The sequence below is a fragment of the Gymnogyps californianus genome, chromosome 27 (assembly GCF_018139145.2).
Source record: "Gymnogyps californianus isolate 813 chromosome 27, ASM1813914v2, whole genome shotgun sequence".
Classification (NCBI taxonomy): Eukaryota; Metazoa; Chordata; class Aves; order Accipitriformes; family Cathartidae; genus Gymnogyps; species Gymnogyps californianus.
Window position 1 is genome coordinate 555,575 of NC_059497.1, and position 26,372 is coordinate 581,946.

At 41.4% G+C, this 26,372-nt stretch overlaps 1 protein-coding gene across 5 annotated transcripts in view; it reads right to left on the reverse strand.

Annotated features, from left to right (window-relative positions):
* Positions 1–26,372, reverse strand: part of MAGI3 (membrane associated guanylate kinase, WW and PDZ domain containing 3) — a 74,144-nt gene that overhangs the window by 18,943 nt on the left and 28,829 nt on the right. For all 5 annotated transcript variants that reach the window (XM_050911327.1, XM_050911326.1, XM_050911325.1 and 2 more), the window contains exons 2-12: positions 16,537–16,653; positions 14,549–14,668; positions 12,108–12,317; positions 10,626–10,800; positions 9,685–9,764; positions 7,480–7,537; positions 6,401–6,495; positions 5,583–5,771; positions 3,508–4,116; positions 2,462–2,493; positions 158–311 (exon numbers count right to left, since the gene is read on the reverse strand). In XM_050911327.1, coding sequence (XP_050767284.1) covers positions 158–311; positions 2,462–2,493; positions 3,508–4,116; positions 5,583–5,771; positions 6,401–6,495; positions 7,480–7,537; positions 9,685–9,764; positions 10,626–10,800; positions 12,108–12,317; positions 14,549–14,668; positions 16,537–16,653 — 1,839 coding nt within the window. The remainder of the gene's footprint in view (positions 1–157; positions 312–2,461; positions 2,494–3,507; positions 4,117–5,582; positions 5,772–6,400; positions 6,496–7,479; positions 7,538–9,684; positions 9,765–10,625; positions 10,801–12,107; positions 12,318–14,548; positions 14,669–16,536; positions 16,654–26,372) is intronic.

Sequence of the window (26,372 nt, forward strand, 5' to 3'; positions counted from 1 at the left end):
TTCCTAATTTCTGTATGAATTATGCATTTCTTGAAATGTTTTATCTACAGGAGGTTAACAAACTCAATACAAAAGTCACAGTAGTTTTACGATGCACATGACAAAGAAAAAATTCCTTCATAACTAACTATTTCCAAGTTGAAGTTGATATACTCACGTTTGTCCTCATATATAGTCTTAGACTTCAGGTAGACTTCTGAAGGGTCCAGTTTAGGAGAGCCTGGTCGTACAGCAGTGGGTGGAAATGGCATCGGCTGTGGGATGGAATCGCCGACAGCTTCCAAACTCCCCGAACTGTCCTGCTTGTCCTTCTGAAACAGACCCCACCCCACAAAATCCATATTAAATCAAAAGCATAACTGAACTTGTGTACTTGTGCGCGCAAAGACAATAAACATCATGCAGAAGTGAAATGCAGGGCAAAACAAGGGAATAGGGGAATAATATTACAACTCAATGTAGCTTTTCCAATGTATGTGTCTGACCAAACTACTGAAGTCTTCCTCATCAGGCCTCATCTTCCTCGCCTTCTACTGACGACCAGGCTTAGAAAGGGGGTTTAAGTGACTGATGCTCAGAAATGAGTGAAGCTAGCCAGCTCCTCGTGGTTACTGACACACAGGATGAAGCAGGGTGTACAGGACTGGTCACGTTTGGAGAAGAGACAGATTCCTCGGCAGGCGCCTGCCGGGCTCTGGACCGCAGTCCACCACCACGAGCTCGAGCTGCTCCGTGGGCACTGCCTCCTGCCCACTGCCAAACCACATCCAAATAAGAGCGCACGAGGTGTGCCCAACATCAGCTTGTTTGCTGCAGGTATCCCAATGGCGTTATAAATACTGAACAGGAGGAATACACTTGGGTAGGGTGAAGCATTACTAATTCAGTATTTGCATTTTTCTTTATGATCTGATAGCTGCAACACTCCTCTTAGTACTTCACAATCAAAGACATCAAGCATCCTTGTGGTCTCCCACCCTAATTTCCAATCGATGATGCACTAAAGTAATTCTAAATACTTATTCTGGGCTGAAACCCAACCTGGAAAACTGAAACATGGTAGTCTGTGTGCGTCTGTGCATGTTAAACAAAAGCACAAGCAGACTTAAATATGCCCTTTTATGAAGGGTGGAAGAAAACCCCCCCAAGCAATTTAGCAGTTTGACACTTCTTGCATGTTTATAAACACAAGAACTTGCCCTTTTTAACTGAATTATTTTGCCATGCTGCTTAATGCCACTGAACATCAAGTGCTCCATGGGAAGTTGCTACTACACGTGTCCTAGAACACCAGTCCCTGAGTCCATAGTATTTTTAGCACGCCTGCACAGAGTGCGCTGACATGGGAGCCACACTGACAAGGCTTGCGTCCTCAAACTGCAGAGATTTATGCACTGATTTATTTAGTGCAGGCAGCTGTACGATTGCAAGGAACTGAGTCTGCAAATCTTATTGAGTGCAGCCCATTTCAAGCGCACTGAACTCGTATGCTCACATTATCCCACTGCTGGGATACGACTTCAATACCCAAACAGCAGGACAAAGATAGAAAAAGAAGCTACATCTACATCCTGATAATGGGGTTTTCCTAAAATGAAATAATTTGTTCTGTACAAGAAACATTTTTAAAGAAACAGCTCTGTTCACCAACTAGCCTAATTCATAAGAGAAGTGCTCATGACAAAAATATGCATTGCTATAAGCATTATCAAATCAGAGGGTATTTTATTAAGCCCAAGGATTCTTTACTGAGCTAATATATATTAAAGATACCCCAACAGATCGAACTTCCAAGAATAGTGAGTATCAAACTAGAAATGTACCGCTACATAGACTTCCTGAAAATACGGATTCAAAGATAAGCAAGCATTTTAAGAAGGGAGTACTAACCAATCCATTAGTTCTATGCAAGGATTGAGAAAAACCAAAGTATCATAAACTTCCTTTAGAAATCCCTTTTCACTTTAATACAGGTAATTAGCAATGAAAAAAAAAATAGGTACGTATTTTGTTTCACTTTTAATGGGTATTCTGACAGCAGTTACTTAAGACAATGAATTTGTGCCAGCTAAGTAGACATGGTTCTGCTAAATCATCTTGCAGATTATCACAGGGACTAAAATCCAGAGGAGATGAGATTATAAAAGCAGGTCAAAGCATGCACACAGATAGCAATTTCAACTGTAGTGCAAAAAAAGGAAATAATGATACAACTTAAGTGGCAACATCATATTTAAAATCATGACAAATCAACAATACTACACCCATCATCATACAAGATCTTTGCTGCATTCTTGATTCTTCAGTAGTAAGAAGAGAGATATCCATCATGCCATTAAACAACTCAAAAAAACTGAATCTTTTGTGTTAAGTAGACCATATTTATGAGTCTGTTTTGCAACCAAAAACCGCTGAATATTCTCCATCAGAACCCAAATTTAAATACATCACTAATACTCACCCCTTTGGCAGTTTTAGTAGGTGAGGGTGGACCTGAAGAAAATACAATGCAGAAAGCAATTTCAATACTAGGTCACCAAAAGTTTAAACAGCATTAAGGCAATATAATCAGCTCTTCCTGGGTTGAAAATAACAACTGCTTATTCCCTCTTCTTTTAAACGGCAAAGTGAATGTTCAGTTGACCAAAAACATCACTTCAGAGAAGTCTCAAATTAGAATTGCTAGCTGTACAACAATGAAAAATACCTATTTCTCTTTTTGCTAGTCACTGGTCAACCAAATCACACATCAGTTCATTGGATACAGAGACTTTGTGAATTTGTCTAGAGGAATTTCACTTGCTACCAAAGAAATCTGATTATTTCCTTAGCTGATTAAGGAATACTAGCATTTATACAGAAAAATACCTGGATATCTTTGCAAATGTCGATGACTGTTTGAAGTGACACTCTCAGGGCTACAATAAAAGCTTAAAGGGACACTAAGCAGCCATGTGTTGTTTCACAATTCATTCAGCTCCTTCTGACAAATGCTACCTGCTAGTCCGCTTTTGGGGAGAAGACACATTCTGGTCTGTGACTGACAGTCAATGAAGAGGTATAAATATGCAAATGCAAAAATGAGAAATTTTCTTGTATTTCCAGTTATCAGCTCCACCTCACTGCTGATACTTCTTCCTGTCTCCTGTAATCACCTGTCCATTACAGCTACGGTTACTGGAACATATTTGGAGAGCCTCAGAAAACTCTGTCCATCATATGCTTTGTATTATGCTAGAGACTGTATTTTTGCTTTGGCACTCCCCAGACATTTGGAAGAGACAGTGCATAAACATATCATAATAAAATTTTTGGAAAAAAAACCCTAGCAACATGCTCTCACCCCAAATACTCAGTCGTATAAATGAAACTTAGAACATAACAGCTCAGAGACATAATAAGCTGCTACTTTGCTGTCAAGACTGGACACGATTTAGGTATCACACTAAAAAGGGACTTCTAAAAAGCATATAGCCATATATGACAACTGTAAATTTACATATGTACCTCCTCTTAAGATAAGCAGCGGCACCTCTGCTCCTACTGGGAACTGCTTCAGCACCTCCACCACCTGCAGATGTGTCAAGCTCTGTACGTTCTGATGGCAAATCTCCTTGATTACATCCCCTTTCTGAAGGCCTTGGCACCACTGGCTGTCCAAAATCATTTTCACCTTCTGTCCTGTAAGACTGTCTGCAATGGCAAACCCGAAGCCTTTAGGACCTTTCACTAGAGGAATGGTGACCAGCTCTGGCTGAGAGCCTCCTGAAGATGCAAGAGAGATCCTCTGCTCAGTTGTATCCATGGAAGGGCCATTCAGACGACCATTGACCAACATAGGGCCCATTTTTCCATTCTGGTCCAACACAACTGTTCCTGCTATTAAATCTTGGCTGCTCACACAAACATCTCCTTTGGTCACAGGCGGTCCGTTGATAATAGGTGTAGCTGTCACTATATCTACCACAGGGTCTTCATGGTCATCAGGAAGAGGATAACCACGACACAAAGTCATGTTCACATACTGATTGACGGGAACTAGCTGAAACATCTGGACAACATCTGCATGGGTATGGCCAAGGACACAACTTCCATTTATGTCTACAATGACATCACCTGTTACAAAAGAAAGTTCAACAGTGTCAAAACCAGAAATGAAACCATCCACACCCGTCCTGTGTTCTGAGACTCGGAACAAAAACCTAACTGGAGGAAGTCACCGTGCAGTCTTCAAAACTAGTAACGAATGGTGGCGGGGCTATTACCTCTTGGCTATCTGTTGCCAAAAAGCATAAAGGATTTCCTCTTTGCATTTATTCTATTTCATCTCAGAACACAGTGTGCTAAATATATAAAGTTTAATCTGCAGCAGATTTAAAAAATGATACTGTGCAGCCACAGTAGATGAAGCAGCGCACGCACACTACTGCAAGCAGATGTCTTCTACTTTAATTCATATTGTACAGCATCCTAAACTCAATCCAGAATAAATCGGATTTTGGGGGGGTGCCCTATGTTTATTTTAGGACTGCCTGAACTTAAGCTAGGATTGCACCCACACACGTTCCATACTCCTACACTGTTGCCACACATGGCTAAGCACGTATTTTCAAAATGAAGTGGAAGTAGGCTTCAGATCCTGAAATCTTGTTTCATAATTTGCATCATTTTGATCACGAAACTTTGCATGTACAATATAATATGCCCAGCAAGCAAACCGTCTTATCACTTAAATGCCTGGGCATCAGTAAAACAGTAACTCTCTTATTACATGAGCTACAACAAGAATAGATATTCAACTTTTCATTTAAACATGTGTGTGCGCACCACTACACAATGCTGCCGGGTTGTCTTCATTTTTACAGAGGAGGAAAATGAACCGCATACAAACAAGTTCAAACAATAGGTCGGCAACAAAACAGGAAATTGTTTCATTTCATAAGTAAATAGTATTATATCATTGAAAGCATGCACTCTTCTTACTCTTCTTATCTGAAGAGAGTTTGCGTGATATGTAAAGAAGCCTTTCCTAGTATGTAAACTGTATGTCACAGTAAGCTTATAGGTAACTTAATTAAATGTATAATAACGAAAAAGTGTGAAATTCTTCATGGATTGCAGGTACTCTCATCCCTCTTGTTTCCTCACTTGTCCAGTTCATATAGCTTTGCTTGCTCGTTCCTGCTGCACGTGTTTTGTAATTTTAGTATTTGGTGTTATGTTTTTTGGCAGCAACAAGGCAAAACACAGACCAGGATTCAAACACGCTATTTTTGCTTCATGTATAGAGAGGGAACAAAAAAACATTCTCTAAACAACCACGAAGCCAAAAGTGTTAGCTAAAGCAGAACTGTTGAAATCTTCAGAAGTGTCCTCAAAGTAGATTTGTATCTAGAACATTGCTTCTTTTCCTTTTCAGCCACTGCTCTGCACAGATCTTTCACAAATCTGAAAACTATTTCATTTAGTGAGGTGTTCATATTCAGAGTCAGTGCTTGGCGTCATCCAACCTCCTGTGCCTCAGAAGCTGCATTCTCTAAAAGCACCACAGGAAATGGAAGTTTAGAGAAATAATACTTGACCTGGTGCAATTCTCCCATCTTGTGCAGCGGGTCCGTCTTTTAACACATTCTTCACCTGGAGAAACTCATCAGGTCTGTCCCCTCCAATGATTGTAAAGCCAAATCCCATTGTACTTTTTTTCAGCGATGTCCGTATAAGTGCTCCTGTAAGCTGGGAGGGATCTCTAGTGAAGACGGACTTCTCTGGTCCTTTTGAATTATGGAGTAGAGAGACATGAAGGTAGGAAACCAGGGTTAGTTTTGGTAAGTTGTTTGTTTGTTTAAGGTGTCTTAAAGGTTAATGATTTGTTTGGTTAACACTGGTTAACCTCTGCAGCACTGTTACGGAGTAAAGCAAACAAGATACTGTTACACTCATTTCACAGCTGAGTTAAGTGAACGGAAAAGTTAAAGAGTTTTTTCAAGATGGTAGTACAGATTACAACAGAGCTGGAACTAAAGCTCCCACCTATAATTCCCAGGTTTACAGTCCAATGCTTAAATACCAAGCTTAAAATAGATCAAAAGCATGAAAATTCAAGGTGTGGTTTCACCTTCATCTTCCAGCTGGCTCTTCTAACCCTCCTTATATTCAAAAGCTGCTTATGACAACCACCTTCAGAATGATCAAAATGATTTTAAAGCAGTCTTAGGTTCTCAGTTCAATTTTAACATTAAAAAAAAATCACTCAAAAAACCCTACAGATTTGGGAGGGCAACACCACGATGGCCAGCAAAAAGACAAGGCTAATGCCTTGATGAATTCCAAAATTGGTTACTTATGATGCATACTTGCAGATAAAGATGTTAGTGACAAAGAACACAATATTCAGTGATACCTGATTTTGAAGGACCAACATCAGTCTGTCCTAGCTGTTTTTTTCTTTTGGCTTCCAACACTGGGTTTTCAAACTGAGTTTTCTGGTTAATATGACTGTAGACATACAAAAGGTAGATCAGGATTTCAGCAGAAAGCGTTCTGCCTATTTCACAGAAAAGACAACCACAAAAGACACATCTACAAATATTATTTTTTAGTATCTCAAATTAATGCTCTGGAGGAATGAATGATAAACTACCATAATCAACACTGAAAGCATTTTTGTTCTTTCAACAACTTGATTTACTTTAAGAGCCAATACAATTGTACTTCCTGTAATTATCAGGTAGAGTATACCTTCATTCCACTCTGCAAATTTTCAAAAGGTTGCAATAGTTTAGAACTGAGAAAACCTGCTCTTTCTCTTGACCCTATGTGTTGCTTCCATCTACCTATAACGTTTACAAACTCAGACATCACCTTTTCACTAGTAGATGCTGGAGTAGTACAGCAGAGTGGCAAAAAACAGTAAGTTTGAGCAGAATTTAAATATCTGTGTTGGCTTTGCAAAGTCAAAACATGTTAGCTTGTTCTCTGAAGCTAACATTTTCAACTCTACTAATTTTCTTCTCCATGGTTAAAGAGAGATTCCATTTACTCCGACATGAACGAGATTCAGAAGAGCTCTTGCAGCAGTTTAGTAGTTATTTACTTGGCTCTTTGGAGACAGTGATGAGATATAAGTTATTTTTGCTCTTTTACAGTTATCAGGTGCCACTCTTAAATCAAGTGACCCCATTTTTGTTAAAGCTAAGAAAAATGACATCAGCTCATTCCCATTAATAAATTACTTTGGTTGCTACTTGCTTTCCCTCCCCAAAAGAAATACACTCCAGTAAGTCAGTAGGGTCACACCATGGATCTTCCCACATGCCAGTGCTTCAGAAGTCTGCACCATGTGTTCGTTGCCCCTAGAACTGTTTCTACTGGATATGTTTAATACTTACATTGCATTACAACCTATACATACTGCGTATCAAGCGCTTCATTATTTTCTGCTCAATTTATAACTATGTCAAATTAATAATTAGCACTTACTCAACATAATATGTTCCGTATTGAGGGTCTTCTATTTTTTCCCATCCATAAGGAAGTTCTGCAATCAGAAAGACCAAAATTCTGCATTACAGTGGAAAACTATCTGCAAATATCAGAGTTCTTATGAAGGAACGAAAGGACAGATTACAGACTCATGAAAAATATGAGGAAAATATAGGTCTTTTTTTTCTTCCCTTCATTTGTTTGAGGCTGGTCCTTCTGATGAAAGGATATCAGCCTGTTCCAGGGAATCTGAAGCCCTATAACTCTCACTCTTTGTTCCACTAGATGAGGAGACTTGTATTCAACAAAATCACACCACTTTAAACATATAATAAACTTAAAGACAAGATACAAACTAACCTATTTAGAGAGGAAGAACCTATAAAGGGGAAGAAAAATACATTATTTAAAATTAATCTAATTATAAATTATGAATGTGATTTGATAGTTGTTGACTTTTTAAACTATACAATATGAATATGGTCGCACTGCTTCTGCCCCCAAATACACCACAAAAGAGAGCTATAAATGCCTCACAGTGTCACATCCCAAGCTTGTAAAACCACGCATCTCCATTCCTCTTGTGCTTTCCATTTAAGACCACCTGGCAGAAGCAATGCCACCTTTACTTATTCTCTCTATAACCTCAGGATATTTCACTGTATTCTGACAATGTTTCAGTTTTCAGTCAACCCAAGAAACCTTCAGTCAGAACTATAACAGCCATATGTGATAAGTAAGAAGAGAGCCCCCACCATGGTAGGCTATTTTGCCCTGATGTTTACAATATAGTGAGACACCCCAAAACTAGCTAGCACGTGTTTAGGTCTGGCCGCATCAAATTCAGCACAGACTGCCTGGCCTGCCAAGACGACGAAATGCAGTTCTGTGCTGCTGCAGCGTGACTGCTCTAGCAGCCACAGCAAGCTAGCTGACAGTGGCTCGGGCTTGGACTGCCTTGAACATCCCTACATTAGGGGTCTAAAATAAAAAAATTTCCTGTTTGATACAGTTACTGAAAGTTACATGTGAAAAATTCCTTTTTATGGCAAATTCAGAATCTGGTAAGATGGTGCCCAGCAGCACATCATTACTGACTGAAGGTGATAAGCGGTTAACACAGAGGTCCAATTATTCTAGCTTTACTGTTCTAGTTATCTTGACCATGGAAATTTAAATATTAGAATAATGGATACAGCCAGGTAGCTAGACATTTTAAGGATAAAATTGCTATGTAATCTTTTTGAGGCTGCCCTAAGTTTGACGGTAACAGGAATGTTCCTAGCATATGACAGCATGTTACCAATTATTAATACCAGCATCACTCCACAGGGTATGACAAAAGACCCAGTAGGTCTATTCATTTAAATGTTGTTCATTTGGGTATCCTGCATCTCTCTGTTTAACATGCTCTTTTTATCCTGTGGTGAGCCGCACATATGTTTAATAAGCAGCAGTATGCGTCCATTGCTCCAGCTGGCTTCATTATGAATACATGGTTGTTAGGCTGTGCAATTTAGGAAGATGACAGGCTATTCTGAGTCTGCCTCAGCTTTTTTAACGTCAGGCATTTGCCGAAGACAGAGCTATTTGGTACTCTTTTCTAGCTGACTAAATTGCATGACTATGTAGGGAATAGTTGCAGGAATTGTCTGTAGGCCAATCATGAACCTGACCTGTAAGTCTTGAAGCAAGAGCATGAAGAGTGGAAGGGAGTCAGATTGTTCCCTGTACTTACACATTCAAATATTATATCATGTCACATGCAGTAGGTATCATTAGCAGTAGTTATTATGCTATATCTTCTTTATTATTCCTATATTCTAATACTCATGGACCTTTTCCTCCTGCCATATTCCACCCGCACAACAATTTCCAGTGAGATCGTCACTAATGTATGCAGCTTTCTCCTTAGCAATAATAGTTACTGGAACAAAATATCTCATTCTCTTCTCAGGAATGCAGATAAACCCATGATTCAGTCAGATTCTACTACTCCAGGGAGAATACACTACAGACTTTCCCAGTCTTATGTAAACTCCTATTGCCATCAAACTAGGGACACTCAGCCCTACACTGCCTGCTCCAGAGTCACGAGTACCAGGAAGAAGCTTCTACCACAGCAGTAATGGACTGTATCCAGCTGTGATAAACTCAGACATTTATCAGTCACAGGTGACAAATGAATTCTGAACATCTCACCTCCATCTTCACAATCTTCAGGAGCTTTGGCCTTCTTACAGAGCCGCGGATCAAGCCACGTGGTTGTCTTGGTGTTATGACTGTGGAGCAGAACACATGTCATTAAATGAAGAGAACTCCCTCAGACTGAAGAAACTATGCTTTACTTTAACTTTTAAATATTTACTACCATGGGCAAACTGTAGCCTTTAGATAATATAACCTTTATTTGTGCCTCAGTCACATCATAAAATGCTGAAAAGAAAAGGCAACAATGATGCTCAGAGGTACCAGCACATTGAAGACTCTCCAGGGCAGATGTGAAATGTTAGAGGTACAAACACTCTCCCCTGCCCCCGAGAGCTCATGTGGGAATAGCAGCTGTTTCTACCTGAAAGGAAAAAATATTTTTAGCCTCCTCTTTTGCTTAACTCTCAGTAAGGTTTCTGTTTCATTTTCGCCTCAGAATTCATGAATGAGGCTGTTTCACATGTGCACATATGAGCTACTTTCCTATCCTGGGCTTTAATCTGTGCTATTTGTATTTTTAGGCATGCATTCCCAGCCAATGAACACAAGCAGCAAAGAAAGAATAAACAAGCTCTCAGATTTCAGAGAAATTTGACATAGTGAAGGTTTATATGATGTTATACCTCACTTAGCAATACCCACGCAGCTTTGTATTTTGTAGGATACAAAACTCGTATTACAAACAAACTGACTTTGCACGTGGAACCATAAGGCTTTCCTGCACGATGGCAATTGTACCAAGTATGCAACACAGATGACCATCAGTAAGGAACGTAACAGTAGGAATATATTAAATTTCATCGAGAAATAGAAGCAGTAAGAGCCAAAGAAGAGAGGTGTAAGAGCAGCAGGCAGCTTCCTAGACTGCAGCCCATCAGCACTTCTCTCCTCTGATGGGCACAGCAACCCCTCCGCAGTGCTGGTCTACTCACTCAATGAAGTAGATCATGCCAGTGTCAGTGTAGGCCATCTCCCAGTTCTTGGGCAGCGGCTCCAGGGTTTCATCCCTCGACAAGTAATTTCTGAAGTCCATGGAGCTGCTTGTCTGGTTGTAGCTGGGAACAGGTTTCATCCAGTCAGGAGAATCTGAATGTTTTTCTTTGTTTTCTGCAGTTGTTCAGGGAAAGTGTTACTATTTGTCAGATGTTTATGTTGTTTCTCACAAAGAACCACCCTCTTAATCTGGCTACGAGTGGATGTTGAACACGTCCCTGTATGTGACGTGCATTTTTCCACTTTTTTTTTCAGCTGTGAACTTTGAAAAGCTGACATGAAAACACTGAACTCTGCTCTTCCGCTGCCAAATAGAATTAACCTTGTATTATGTGTCTGAGCCTACCCTGAAAAATCAGCGCTGGCAGAAATCCAAGTTGACTACACTTTGTTGCTGTTCCTACACAGAGAACAGTGTTTGTAATGCCATCAAAAAAAACCCCAAATCCTACTAATATTCCTCAAAGCACCAGAATAAAACATAGAGAAGACCCAAACTGTCAACAAAACAAACACCACCCTCCCGCAAGCCACAAGAAGAAAATGCTCCCAAAAATCCCTGCAGAAAACTTTAAATGCAAGCCTCCACCTTTCAGGCTCAAGGTTATGCTCAGTATCCTCTGTCACACGACGATGTCCGTGACCTTCATCTAACCACCAGCCCGGCCACCGGGCCGCTATGTGCCGTGGTGTGGCCAGCCCCGAAGCTTGCAAGATTAGGTCAGGTCTGGTCAATATAAGTCTGTCTTAAACACTCACACAGAGGATCATCTGCAAATGCAATGTGACGGTTTCTCTCTGCTATCAGTTCTTCCCCCTCGAGATGAGTAACCATGACAGTGAAAGAAAGAGGGCATCCTGCCAATCTTTGAAAGGTCCGACTGGACACTGATCCAGTCTCAAGGCACTCTGCTTTATTTCTCTCCACAAACTCCCCTTTAGGCAGTTTCAGGTTGTGCGATAGTTCCCTTAACCAAAATGATCTGAAAATTTTACAGTATAAACTAGTGCTGACCCTTAAACCAATCACTTCACTAAAACCTCCTGCATACAAATTCAGTAATCTCCTCAAAATTAAACAATAACATTTACAGGGTATGAATTATACTCTGCAAAGGATTCCGTTATTTGAAGAGTGGATAAATTTTTCCTTCCTCCTCATGTAACTGGCCTAATCCCAGCACTACATGTTCTCTACTGAGCAGTGCATTTTATGATGCAATTGCACATCTGGCTGGGAGAACAGCTGTTTCTTTTTAAAAGATAATTTCAAAACCAAGTAAAAACACCAGTTTGAATAGAAAACCACCTTCAAACTTTACCAAAACTAAGGAAGCGGTTCAAGCAAGCATGAATGTTATTTGTATACTTCTTATCCATTCATATAATACTTCAGGGAATTTCTCCCCTTGTCAACCAACCTATCCCTCCGCTGCCATTAACTGCTTCCTTTTCCTCCTCTTCCTCCTCTTCAGGGAGAGAACTTTCCATCCTTTGCATTTTGCTGACGGACGTGGTTCTTTTCCTCTGTGATTCGGTATCAAAATCATTGTCAAAAAGAACTTGATCCACTGGATCAGGCTGAAAGGGGCTGGGCTCCGCTGGAGGCTTTGGAGTACCATAAAAATTACCTGACAAGGAGACAGAAATCAAGATCACTAGAGCACTGGTACTTGCTGAAATTACTGGCAGTGAATGTTTTATTGTCCACGTAACATGTTTTTGGTGAAAGACCTGAACTGTAACTTAACTTCTTAAAGAAGACATCAGCACTATCAAAAAATGATCAACAGTCAAAACTTATTTATTCCTACATGGTCTTTTTCCCAATTATGCTATTGGACATCAGAAAACAATAGGTTTAATTCAAAATTTCTATCCTGCCACATGTTTTCAAAGAAAAAAGACGGATTTGTTACTTTGCCTGGAATTCACTAATGCTCCATAAAGAGACTTGGGGAACAGTCTGAGAGAAGCAAAACAGTGAAAATCAATTGTTCTTACTCTATATACTGATTAAGTGATTAACAGAGTAATATGCAGCAACAGAAACACACTAAAGTCAAAAAGCAAATTAATTTTGTGCAGAAACATAAAGTATCTATTTACATAAAACCAGTTACAAATAATTGATTTTAAAACTACAGTCCTACAATTTTCTACTGACAATACACTTGCTAAACAAAGCTGCAATATAGCTTCATCTAAAAATGATTTGTACTTGAGAAAAATGAACAGATTTTTACTTCAATATCTTAATCTAGAACACAAAGACTAGGAATCATCTGTTGTTTTCTGGAAAAGAATTTCGGCAATTGACCTCTCTCCTGACTGCTCATATGATTTTTATTAGGGAATTGAGCACACAGCAAGAGAGCTTCCCAGAATTCCTGCTGAATGGTGGCTGAATATGGTTTTGACCACGTAAAAAAAATAAATAAGAAACTCTTCTGAAAATATCAGTGAGGGCGAGGCTCAAAGCAGTGACAGCCAGATAAAGGGGAGCTAAGACAAAAAGAAAGAAGTGCTAGTTTAGTCTAAATTTGCTTAGGAGATTTCCACAGACAGGACGATGTTAACAGACAGCACAAGACACATAAAACAAAGAGGTACGGAGCCTTTCACAGAATTTTCTATTGTGGACATTTTCTTTTTGTTTTCTTCTTTTTTTGGGGGGGGGCAGGGAATCAAATTCATTCAGGTGCCAGTAAAACCACCACCTACCAAAGCAGTCCTCTAGACATATGCTTAAAGTTGCCTGAATCAAATATATGCTAAACATATGTAAAAATCAGGCAGGTTTATGATCTGGTGAATTCTATTGAGTATCAATGAAAGCTGCACATGCTGAGCATTTCTGAAAATTTGGCTGTAATTTGGTTGACTTCAAGTACAACTATATATTTGAAAAAAAATCTAGCCAGATCATATTTCAGGTTTTATAAACTTAGATACAAAAAGCAACATGAGATGTTTGCAATTTGTTCTGTTCACCGTGTCAAGAGGTAAGTCATTCAACAGTAAAAAGCAGCAGAAACCAGGCAATCATTATTTGAAACCCATCTGCAACCAGGCACGCTCCACAGGAGAGCAAGACATCCCAGGGCTGTGCCAGTCAAACTGGTCTCTCCTCCCTCCCACTTTAAACAAAGGTGGGTTTCGGTCCATCCCCCCCACCCCGGAGTACAGGGATGTGAGGAACCTTAAAGTTATCTCTGACTGCCATCGAACCCTTTACAACAAAACAAACCAAAGCAAAGCAAAAGCCCATCACACGGTGGCAGCTCCATGACTCCTCTGGATAACCAGTTCCTGATACTTCACTACCTTCATTACAATGTTTTTCCCCATTGCATTTAACAAAACCAACTTCGCTACAGATTTGGACAATCTGGTCTAGCGCTGTTCAATTTGTCATTGCAAAATACTTTTTTTTTTTCCCTGCTGTATCAGAATTTCCCTTGCCTTTTGTCCTTTTGGTGTGTGCCTCTGAGAAGAACATAGCTCTGTTCTCAAAGTTTTAAACAAAATTGACTGAATTCTGTTAAAACAAAATTGTACCAAGCAGAGACAAACATTTTCAGAATGCTTCCTCCAAAACGTAACAGGGAAAACAATCAGATGGCATTAAGACTGGTTGAAAGGATTAACTGTGACTTAGTAGAGCGCTTTAAAACAAGACCACTACTCCTCTTCACAGGTAGTCCAAAACCAGACTTACTATTGCCGCTCTACTAGTGTAATGACCGTCAACGGGCAGGAAAAGTGGCACCTCCTGGGTACAAGGAGCTACACTTAGACCAAGATACTGGACGTGAGTACTGGGTCCTTATTCCCATTCCGTTAAACGTCATCAACATACCATCATATGTTCCGCTTTCTAGCAAGGCTCCACTTTCTTCCAGTGCTTTAAACTGCTCAACAGGAATGAAATTATAGTCTACCCCAGGGACCTCCCCATCTCTGGGAGCCCTTGTAGTGCCTGAAAAGACAGAGAAAACACTCTTGTAAGATACTTAAGTGCTGCCTCTTTACCAAATGCTGCCTGCTGTACAATTCAGTAAAAACAATATATTTTTGAATCTTTATACAACCATGATGTCACTCCAGTAAGATAAGAGTTAGAACACTGGCGAGTAAGTGAACAATAATGTATAAAAACTAGGCCAATAAATTACGTAGGAATGACAGTTCTGGTATTGAGGAAGGAGGAGAAAAAAGCTGGGTGAGGTGGTAATTAGAGAGAATTCCTTCTTATGCTCAGCGAACCGAAAACAACTTCTGCGGAAGCTGACGATGCCTGGACCAGGCAATCGCAGTCTGGGATTCTGGGGAGCTGTTTAACAGCCATGGTATTTTAACACAGCTGTAAGGGTGCTGCACCTCTCCACTGTTTCCACCGGTACCAACTCACCAATTTGCAATGAGGTCAGCGTGACTAAGCACATTTAATTTTTGGGCCACCAAATCCATAACTGGGCACAGAAACTATTTTTTAACCCTACAATTCAGAGTGTAATTCAGCTATAATCCAGACCCGGGCTGTAGGTAAGCTTTTCCAAAGTAATTGGTAAATTGCTGTGTTAATGCAGAAGTTCTCAAAGTGTCATGTTTATAAATACGGGCCTCCCATAGGTATAATAGCTTAATTAAAGCTCTCCTGGAAAGGACTCCACTGATTCATTACTGCCTATAACCTAACAGCATTTTAAAGGCGTATGTCAATTTTTTTCAGGCAGCAGCATGAACAAGAGCTGCTAGTAAATAAACTGCATTTCACCATTTTTATCTTTTAAGAAAGTCACAAGTTCTTGGGCACGCTCAGTGTAATGATGATGCTAAATTGAGAATGGAATTCCTGTAGTTACAAAAATGTTAGCTGACAAACTTAGAAGTTTTTAGTGCAATGAATATTTAAATACAGTCGGTGACGAGCCTTTTTAATCAGTGAACCTTTGAGACAAGGTAAAAGATGATCTTGTGATAATTAAGAAATGAAATGACACAGAAGGGTGAGAAGCAACGACAGGGTATTTGGCAGCTGCGAGAGCGTCCTGTACCTTGAACGGTGCTTTCTATAAACGCCCACTCACAGGAGCAGCCACCTCTAGGCACCTGCTAAAGGCGAGTTAACACCTGTGTCGGTTGGACCGAGAGATGCTAGCAGATGCTCAGAGCAGAAGGGCTGGCATAACTGATGAGACAGGTCCATCCAGATTCTCTCACTAATTAATTCTTGCTGTGACACTAAAGTTTGTCCATGCGCTGTTCCTTCCTCCTCCTCTTGGGCGACAGATTCACTCTCCCTCCTGCCACCTCCTTGTACTGTCTTCTCAGGATGAGCGAACAACAGTTTCCCTGTACCTTCTGTCACTGCAACCCTTTCTGCATATAATCCCTCCTGCAACTCTCCTTCCAGCTGTGCTACTCTGCCTAATGCATGTGACCCTCTCGAGGTCTCAGTTTCCTCTTTGTGCAAAAACAATACATTGACTAAAATCCGGACGTGTTTGCACTGCTTGATCATGCTGAGGAAGACTTATTTCCCATGGCAGCTGTGGTTATTCTAACAACAACAACAACTGACAAACTTCCGAAGAGTAAAACACAGATATTACTGAAACACTCTGAGCTTCGAATTCTGAAGTTTTTGTTGTTTTGTCAGTCCACATGGGCCGTACCTTTTCATGGCAACTTAAGATATTAAACTGTTCTAGCAAAGCCATTTACAGAAGTTCCTGCTGCAAGGTAAAACTATAAACCAAATTGAGAGAGATGGCATTTAAAGCTCTCAAATTATGTGACGGTTAGCAGGAACAGATCAAATGAGGCTGATCTTTACATACTTACAAGGGATGGTTCTCAAGTAGAGATTGTCTCTGATCACTTGCTGGAGTTTATGGTCTATCGAGCCCTTCTGGAACTGAAGGCTCAAGTAGTGGCGCAAGTCTTTGTTGATGACTTTTCCTTAAAAAACAACAAACAAGAATAACTTGTAAAAATTAAAGAAGCATCTCACAACAAGAATGGCATTTCACTGCTATAAATGTTTCAAAAAAAGAAAGCAGCAGCAGGAGTTGGGTTGTTTTAAATGCAACGACCTGAACGGAAAAGCCATTCTATGCTACCAAAGACTCTCTGACTCTCTGCTGCTGTAAATTGGCACAGCGATTTTAAGCACAGCTAAGCAACAACCATCCAACCTCAGTATCTCCCAAGCAAGACAGCAACAACATTCTGGAATTGTTTGGAAATCAGTAAGAAGTATTAAAATATAAACTCTGTTACCAAAATTAAAAGTCTCTATAGACAGGAAACTGCTTCAAAATATAGTGATAATACTTTCTATTCAATTTACACCTACTGGCTAGGCACCTGAACTCAATATTTTGTCACATGGGAATCTGCATTCTTGATATTATAAAAAGAAAATATTTCCTTTTTAAAAACACTGCATGACAGAACAGAGGTTTTTTACAATTACTCCTTTGCAATACTTCTGTCAGGTATCATTAGCGAATCTGTCATATCACTAGATAACCGTGGCTTCTTCAGCACACAAATAACTGAGCTCTTGTATTACTGCTTCATCCTTCTGACAGAAGGGTACAAACCAATCTTTGGTACCTTGTCATCTTCCCTGAAAGCGCATTAAATAGGGTTCAGCGACCTTGATAAATTTAAGTTATGTACTACAGCAGAACACTCAGGCCTTTAGGGAAAAAGACTCAGTCTTTGTCTTCAAAACCCAACCTAGATGGCGGCCAGTAGCAGGCATATGCTGGTGTATCACAACAGCGGGAACAAAAGCTGGAACAGACAACTGCTCCTTTTAAATTACATCAGCAACAGGTTACGAAATGTATAAACCTGCCGTAGGAGTGATTCTGACAGGAGCCTCTGAAGCCTGCTGAGACCAGCTGCTGAAGAGACCACCTCAAAAGGCCCGAGAATGAAATGGGGCACAGACCCACACCAGCCTTAATACAAAGCTCACCTACACCTTAAACCGAGGTTACTGTACTTACATAAAATGTCAAACTTGGAAAAAAACCAACAAATGAAACCCCAAAAACCCCTTCCACCACTAACCAAGTTTTCCCACCATGTGTCACTGCTGCAAAGTCAGCTGCACGTTTTGGTAAGTCTATACTTTCCCTTCCCTTTTTTCCAAGCTGAGGGCAGACACATGCCTTATACTCGTGTCTCAAACATTACCTCGGCTACCACCATTCACTAACAGCAAACCACATTTCAATTTGCACCCCTTCCCTCCAAGCAAAGCAATGGCATGCTGGAAAGTATTTAAAAGTGAAACCAAGATTACCTATCAGCCCTCTCTTCAGAGGTCTGTGCTGCTCATCAATTAACCAAAACCCAAACAAAACCACCCTAAGCCCCCAAGCAAACAAAGAAAAAGCCCACCACACACACACGCCCCCGGGAACACAGGCAGCACACCCAGTGCTCAACGTGAGCCCCGAGCTCCAAATGAAGTCCATTTCTCACCCTCCTGTGACGCTGTCATTTATTTAAAAATTATGTCCAGACACACAAAAAGCATTCTACAGCATTGAGACGACACCACAGTACAGTCCTCATGGCTTTCCAGGAGTTAGACAAGCGATACAGTAAATCCCACTAACGCGGGTGGGGTGAGCAGCACCCCCCGGCCCCCGGCTCCTTCCCAAACTCGAAACTTGCAGCAACTCCTCAGCTCCCCCGGGCCCGACGCTCTCTGTTGTTATGACAGCAAGCCCCCAGCTCAATTCCCTATTTTGCCATCACGAGTTGTTCTTTATAAAACTTTGGATTTGCTTCCTGCAGCATAATGAGCAAAACATGTCATGGAAAATGAAAACAAATGGTGTAATCTCCAGCAAGAAAAATATTTTCCATTTGTTACTACAAATCGCTTTATTGTTTGTAGACAAGATGGTTTCTCAACATTAAAAAATGTTTTACCACTAAAATGGTTCATCCATCTCCCTGTCAAAGCCAGATCTATAGCACTGCACTTTAACAATACAAGCATATTTCACTTAGGCAGATCAATACACATGTATTTCACTCAGGCAGATGAATCTGGTTGTTAGTTCCGTTCAGAGCGTTCCATGTCGGAAAAACGTGGCAAGAGGTGAAAATCCGTACTCGATGTAGAATTACAGAGGCTTTATTTATTCACTGATCTTACCCTCTTCATGTTTTAAAATTTAAAAGCTCATAAACCCTTTTCAATAAATATCAACTCAGTCCAAAAAAAAGTAAAAGCAAAGCTGCTACTAAGGATATGCCAACATTGAGTGGTTAATCTTAATGTTAAAACCTTAAAGATTGGACTATACTCTGAGACCAAGACGACTAAATTGAAGATTGAAAGGATTGCCTGGGGAAAACAGAAGAAAGTCAAACAAAATAGTAGACAAAGAGAAAATGATAGAAAGTCACATAGAGAATGGTGTGCATTAGAAAGCAGAAAAATAAAGGAACAGTAAGGATGCTTTAGGCAACCTCCAGAGCTTGTTCTTACGCAAGAGCCAGATATTTCCCCCGTCAGGAGCTGAACATGCTCCTTTACATTGTTTCACGCAGGCTTTTAGAAGAACCTCATGTATCAGACTCTCCGAAATGACCTAATAAATGTCGGGTTGGTGTTTGTTGTGCTGCTGAGCTGTCTCTGAAGGATGACACACGCAACACAGGGACCAGTCAAGAGGAATAATGTACTTTATATCATTCAGGTTCTGCAAGATGAACAGGCACAAGCCTCTTGTTTTCAGTTTTAATTTAAATTAATCACAAAGGAACTGTTTAAATGAGGATACGCACACTGCAGTTCGGTAAGGAAAACTAAGTGACTGCAGAAGAAAAAAAGGCTTGAGCACCACTGCAGCAAAATACAGCGCCGTGAAGGACAGAAGCAAGTACGAGTGAGACAGACTCAGAGACGAAAGACAAGAGACACTGTGAAAAATGGGGGTAGTGGCTTTCATTTCTCGTCACACCACGAACTGCAACAGTAAAGTTGCCTTTGCTGCTGTACCTAAGCAGGACAAAGACAGCTATTTATACATCCAGCCTGTCATGGAAACACTAAAGTATACATATTGCAATTGCAAACAGATGAGTATTGCCATCGCACTACTAGAACTCAACACAAGGAATTCCATTTCTAAATTAGCAATATTGGTAAAACAGCAAAGCTCAAGGTTTAAATATGCAAATAAATTCCAAGAATTCAATCTGTGAAGATTTTATGCTGCTGCCCAATAATAAGTCACAGCAAAATAACGTCACAAGTATGTCTGGCTAATGCTGCTAGTACATGGAGTATCTGCGACATCCCCCACAAATCACTCTGAAGACCACGTGGAAATTCTCCGTTTCGTTTTGATGCACATTTTATGCAGACAGATATAGGCAACAACTTTCTAGAGGTATGGCACATTGTATTCACTGCACTATGCGGGGAGCTATACTCGGAAGTTTCCATGCCAACACCTCCTAGAGAGAGTGGCATCTATATGCTAATAAGGAGCTGCAATGCTGATGGGCGAATGAACGAGTACATGGCATTTTTCTTTCAAAGTTTGCGAAAAATACTTCACTGTTAATTATAAAAGCAATTTTTCAAAGTAGCAGTTTATTAAAAGCATGCTACTTCCCTGTTAAACTACATAATTCATTACTAGGGCTTACACTTTCACTGTAGCCTTTAGTGCAAAAACGTATTTTAAGGGAACAGATGTGAAAATGGAATTGCATTCCCTCCTTCTTGGAGTAGATTTTTAAAAAGCCTGTCTGCAGCCCCGGTGTGTTCCACCGGTGAATTAAAGGGTAAAAAACCCCAAACCCTCAAAAGCTGACAGCATGCAGGGCAGCAGCTGAGGCCTTCGCCCAGGGCAGGGCAGGCAGGAGGGCGTCCCCGGCGGGGGCCGGGGCAGGACAGGGGCAAGGCTGGGGGGCTCGGGGGGGGAACGGGCCCAGCCGGCCGCCGGCCCCCGGAGCCCCGCGCCCCCGGGCCTGCTCCACGGCCGGCCGGGCTCCGGCTAGGCGCGGCCCGTGAGCGGTCCGGCGGCGGCGGGGCAGGGCAGCGGCGAGGAGCCGGTCCCGCGGCAGTCTGCCGCCACCTCCCGGCGCCGCCGGGCTGCGGGCCCGGGCCCGGGCCGCCCCGCCGTGCCGCCGGCCGAGCGGGGCCCGCCAGGAGCGGAGCTGCCGAGAGGCGGCCTCGGGCAGGGGCAGAGCGAGCCCGGGCAGCGGCAGGGGCCGGCGGCGCGGCAGCTCTGCTTGGGGACCCCGAACTGAACCCCCAAATTTCTACCACCCACTGCCCCGCTCCCCCTCCGTCGCTAGCCTGACCTGGGCACTACCGTCCACAGGGGTTTTTAAGCATTAAAGAATGAAAGAAACCTGCAGATCAGGTACTGCGACACAGTTCTGTTTTCTCAATGGGAACAAAGCAGAGGAGAAGTGTAAACAGAATTTCATAATGTAAATTCAGAATTTCATGAATATAAACAGAATTCCATACCGTCCAAGGTTACACTCGGCTGCGTGACATGTTACATAAGCAGTGATTGCACAAGGCAAGCCAGAATATGAAAATTCCACATGAAACACACATTAAAGGCTAATAAAACAGCTAAATGGCTTTGCTCAAAAGTGGCTAACTAAAATAGGAATTATCAGGGTTGATCAAGTGGAAAACAGTTACTGTTTAATTAAAACTAGGCTATCAATACATAAAGTAAGATTAAGCAATCTTTGACGTGACTAAGCAAAAGCCATTTAAAGAAACGTTCTGTTGTATTAGGAAAGTTACAATTAGTGTGCAACACATTCCTCAGCAACTACTCTCATATGATAATTTAACACAAGTTACAAAAACACATGCATTCACTGAACACAATAAATTCTTTCTAAAAGCATGCAAGAGAATCACCGTATTGACAAAATATGGAAAAGATGGAAGAGCCCAGCAATAACACAGCCTTCAGTACTTGCCCTGCGACGCTGCCCACCTCGCAAATACACACCTACATTCCCAGTACAAGAAACATGTGGGAGGTTCAAATTATTTCAATTAAATCAGAAAGAGACAGCAACATTTTGAGAATGTCTGACCCAGTCAGCAGGTGCGGTTTTCCTCAGCTTGTGGGGCAGAAACATCGATGGACTACTGTGCAAAAGTCTGCTTTTCCTTCACGGAAGAAGAGGGGCCAGCGGCCCTGGGACCGCTGAGGAGGAAGGCTGAGACTGACAGCACTGCTCAGCAGCTCGTGCCCCGGTGCTGCGGCCCACCGAGGGCTCTGCGGACATGCTCCCACTCAACACCTCCCCGACCCTCTTCCAGGTAATGGATGCAAGAACCCAAGTTCGGACTCTGCCCATTACAGAGAGGAGCTCCCCAGGAAAATTCAGGCCAGTAAGGAAGTTGAGATGACGACCGCATCTGGGCCAGCGATCCATCTGGGAACAGAGATCCTTGTCCCGTTACGGGCTGATCTCCACTGAAGGTAACTTGTGCTTCTTCAAAGAGCAATCAAGTTTACTGTCAGGTGAAGCACTACTTTCTAAGAGACAAGGAGTAAGAGAATTGCCGTGTTCAGTCCACAGGGCTCAATAAGCACCTACACACCATCCAGCGATTACCAGCTGCTTTGGAGCCAAGTCACTGCAAGGATGTTCAAGAGACCAAAAGCAGATAATCATCTCAGGAATGTGACATGGACGCTTCTGCTCGTTTGCCTTTTAATGAGACTCAAACAGCAGTAGGTCCACACTACTCTGCTCCCAAAGTCTAAATTAATCACGTCTTTTGATTGCCAGAGCCGACATCAGAAAAGGCCAACCGTTGACTAATTCAGCAGAGACTCTCCGAAGGGCCATAGTGGGCAGATCTCTGGCTCAGATACCGTAAGGGCATCTTGATTTGCTGTACCGCTGCTAGGTAGCGACATTTGTCTGAAAACAGCAATCTGTCAGAAGACATAGATTCTCCCCTGACAATGAACAGAACAGACAAGGTAAAGAATGAAACTTGACTTCCCAGAACAAACGTGGGAGAAGAGCCAAATACGTTAGAAGCTTATTTTTGGATGTGAAATGCAAATGATGTATTTCACAAAGACAAAATAAAAAACCCCCTTAGATTATTAAAGGGCATGAAAAAAGAGCAAAAATGTATTTTAATCTGTTCTGGCCATACTGACAGACTTCTCAACTTTTCCCTCAACCTAGGATCATTTGTAGAGATTTGGGTTGAGAGCAGACCAACAGACATCAAGAACCAAGCTCTTCTGAAATTACCGACGCTGTTATCAGCAGAGGGAGAGTCGGGGAATGACTTGGGAAAGTTGTTTGGTGAGGGAAGCGAAAGTCCCGCAGATGAGAAGCCGACAAGCGCAGATAAAACTGAACAGGACTACTTGGGAATACGGATAGGTATCAAAGGAGGCATTATGATTCAGAATAATGCTGTAAGGAGAAAATATTTTTAAAATATATTTTAAATTCCTCAGTAAGAGGTCTTACAAAAGCTTTCAAATATTCATTAATATTAACAGACTCTCACTAAAACCTGCTGCGCTGTGTTAATTTCCCTCTATTAAATGTCTGCAGAGAATAAATTATTTGACTGAAGACGGGGACAGCAAAGATATTTTTATTAAGCCATGCTGCACCCAGCAAGCTACATGAGTGTCCCCCCAAAAAACTTAGACAACATGGAACTCTGCGGACTGGAGCTACTGGCACAGGGTTAGCATCAGCTGCGACACGATCATAGGAACAGCAGAGACAGCCCAGGTTTAGGTGATGAACGTACACGGATGAGCAAGAGGCTCGGGAACAAGTGGAGCAAACATGGAGAGGAGAGAGGCGCAGAGACACGGCCTCGCACGGCGTCTGTGTGCAGAAAATCCAAATCAGTCTCATTACGCAGTTCTGGAAGTTATTCCAGCATCTGGAGAAAACACATTATAACAAATAAAGAGTATTTGAGAAATTATCAAAACTTTCAGGCAAAGGACAATTCGAGAGAAGTCTTTTACACTGTTCTTCCTTTGAGATGAGCTTTTGTACGCAGCCCTGCTGAGCACATCCCAGCTTTCCGAAAGCTTGGAGGAGATTGCTATCCATTTGCTTTATTTTACCATGCTTTTTAATCACGTCACATAAAGATATTTAGGAAACACTAGCCATATGAAAATCATTACCCTCCTGCATGCCAGCATCCTACAGAGATAGATTCAGGAGAGATTCAGACTCGGGGTAGGTTTTTGCTGGTGAACCTGACCTGCTCTGCGTACTCTCAAGCTGTCCGGCTCACCATTTTCCTGTGCAAGGCGTCCAAGAACTGGACATCTAATAAATACTGAAGAACTATGTAAATAGGTACATTTACGAGACCAATTTTACAAATCCCTACCAAATACTCCAAGGCGTAGAGTAACAACACAAGACCAACCGGTACAGGTGGGAAGTCCCAGAGCATCTGCACAGAATGAAGGAAGCGGGACTGGAGGAGAGCTCGCCAACAAGCGGCAGGACCTGCCTGAGCAGCAGAGGAAGGAATTTAATTCCTCCAAGTAACACAACTAATCTGTAAACTTTTAACTACAATAGCAAATCTTGTTTCTTTGTACTGAAGAGAAATCATGGTGCAGAGCATTTGCTGATTACCATGTTGTGAAATAAAGGTTGTTAAGTGGCTAAATGTTACTACTGTCAATCTTCTTTAAAGAAAATTTAATTAAGGATCTTTCATGTAGCTGAACTATGGCTGTGTCATTAAAGATATTCTGCAAATTCAGAAAAAGTAAAGGGTATGTCAGATTCATCTAATTACATTAACATCATAGATGCAGAACAATTCATAGAAGAATTTACATAGGGTCTATTGTACAGAAAAAAATCTCAAGGCACTTCATAGCCACAATAATCCATTAAACCAGACTCATTTACTAGCTGAAACCTGAAAAATATTAGAAAGGTTTACCTTGAAAGGCTTGTTTAATTGTAGTTTGTTACATGCTGTCCAGTAAATTCTTAGTAATATATTCTCATTTGCAGAAATTATGGTAGAGAAGCCTTACAGTATTAATAAAACATTTCCCATAGCATTCAAAATACTAGAAGTGTGTTTTACAGTACTTCTGAAATAAATGAAAAACTGTTTATCCAGATTTAAGAAATAAGGTTGCCACAAACCTCATTACAGTATGTACATCCCACTTCACTTTGGGGATCTTCTGATTTTTGTTAGTAATACAAAATACACTCAGAAAACACCAATAACTGAGTTTTGACTTTTTAAGCCTACAGATTTAGGAGATTGCTCATTACTAAAAATGATCAAAGGGGCTATCAACACAAGCCCTTACAGGATAACGCCTTAAGATCTTCAGTCAAGGTGGTGACTGATTCAGGGAGACAGTTTCTCAATCCTCATTCTTGAAAATCACAGCATACTGTGTTGTACTGTTTCCTTGAAATCTTACAGGGTTGGAAATGTTCTACCAATAAACCAGCCCACTGTTGGTAAATCTATGCAAAAATAATTTGGCTTTATGTTTGCTTATGAACTTCATCATTAAAGCATTTCAAGTTTTGAAGATAACTAAAATACGCTTTGGAAGGCATATCCCCAAACAATCTTTAAGAAATACAAAAAGCATTGGCAAATAACGCATTGTTTAGTCTGAAAAACACTTGGAGCTGAGAAGGACAAGAGGTGAAATGTGAACAGTGGGAGCCTGTATGCAATCCTCCAGGTTTTTATTTTTGGCAGTACAGAAACAGCAAAGTCAACTGTAACAGAAGCCTCTAGATTGTGACTATCCATGGCTGAGTTCCTCATCTACCATGGGGGGGAATCTATTGTTTAGTGCAGAAGGAAGAAGAAAGAAAATATTGGCAGAACATAGATAGCATGTAGATGGAGTCTTTCAGTGCCATTTGGTTGGTGTATGAAAATAACACTTGTTACCCAACTAACAATTGCCTCCGTTTGCAAATAGATGCATCATAGTTGGCTGAATCTTGGAAGCGAAGAATGAGGATCCAGCACTGTGAAATCAAGAGGTTTTTAACAGAGGAAAGAAGCACCTTCTACCACCTACCCCGAGCTCATCCCCCCCAGCTCCAGAACACGAAACATCTATGGGCAGGGTGGGGGGACCCTCCCCTGCACCCACGGAGGGCAGCTCCCATCTAACCACAAACAACAACAAACACGGCTGCTCTTTACCTACAAGCAAAAGCATTTAGCTCACATGCCAGAACACATACCGAACAAGGACAGCATCAGTAAAGCTCAAGTGCAAAGCCCTGGCCTGCCGGGGCTTGAGACGCATGAGCGCAGAGCTCCCGGCACACGGGCTGCCCCTTCCTGCCGCATCTCCGCAAGGGCACCCGCGGCCAGCTGCCACGGCGGGACGGTGACATGCACCACTTCAGAACTGCAGAAAAAGCTGTAAATTAAGACCAGCTGCATTTGGAAACCCGTACGTAGGACAACAACAGATAAAGGCTCTACTGGACTCAAAAACAGGCAGCATTTTGCAGCAATACCATTTCAGTTACAAGACTCTCCATTAGAGCCTAGCACAATTTCGTGAAGACGTATATATATCTTTTCATGAAAATAAAGTATATACATTTAGTGGTGTTAACATGAAATGAAA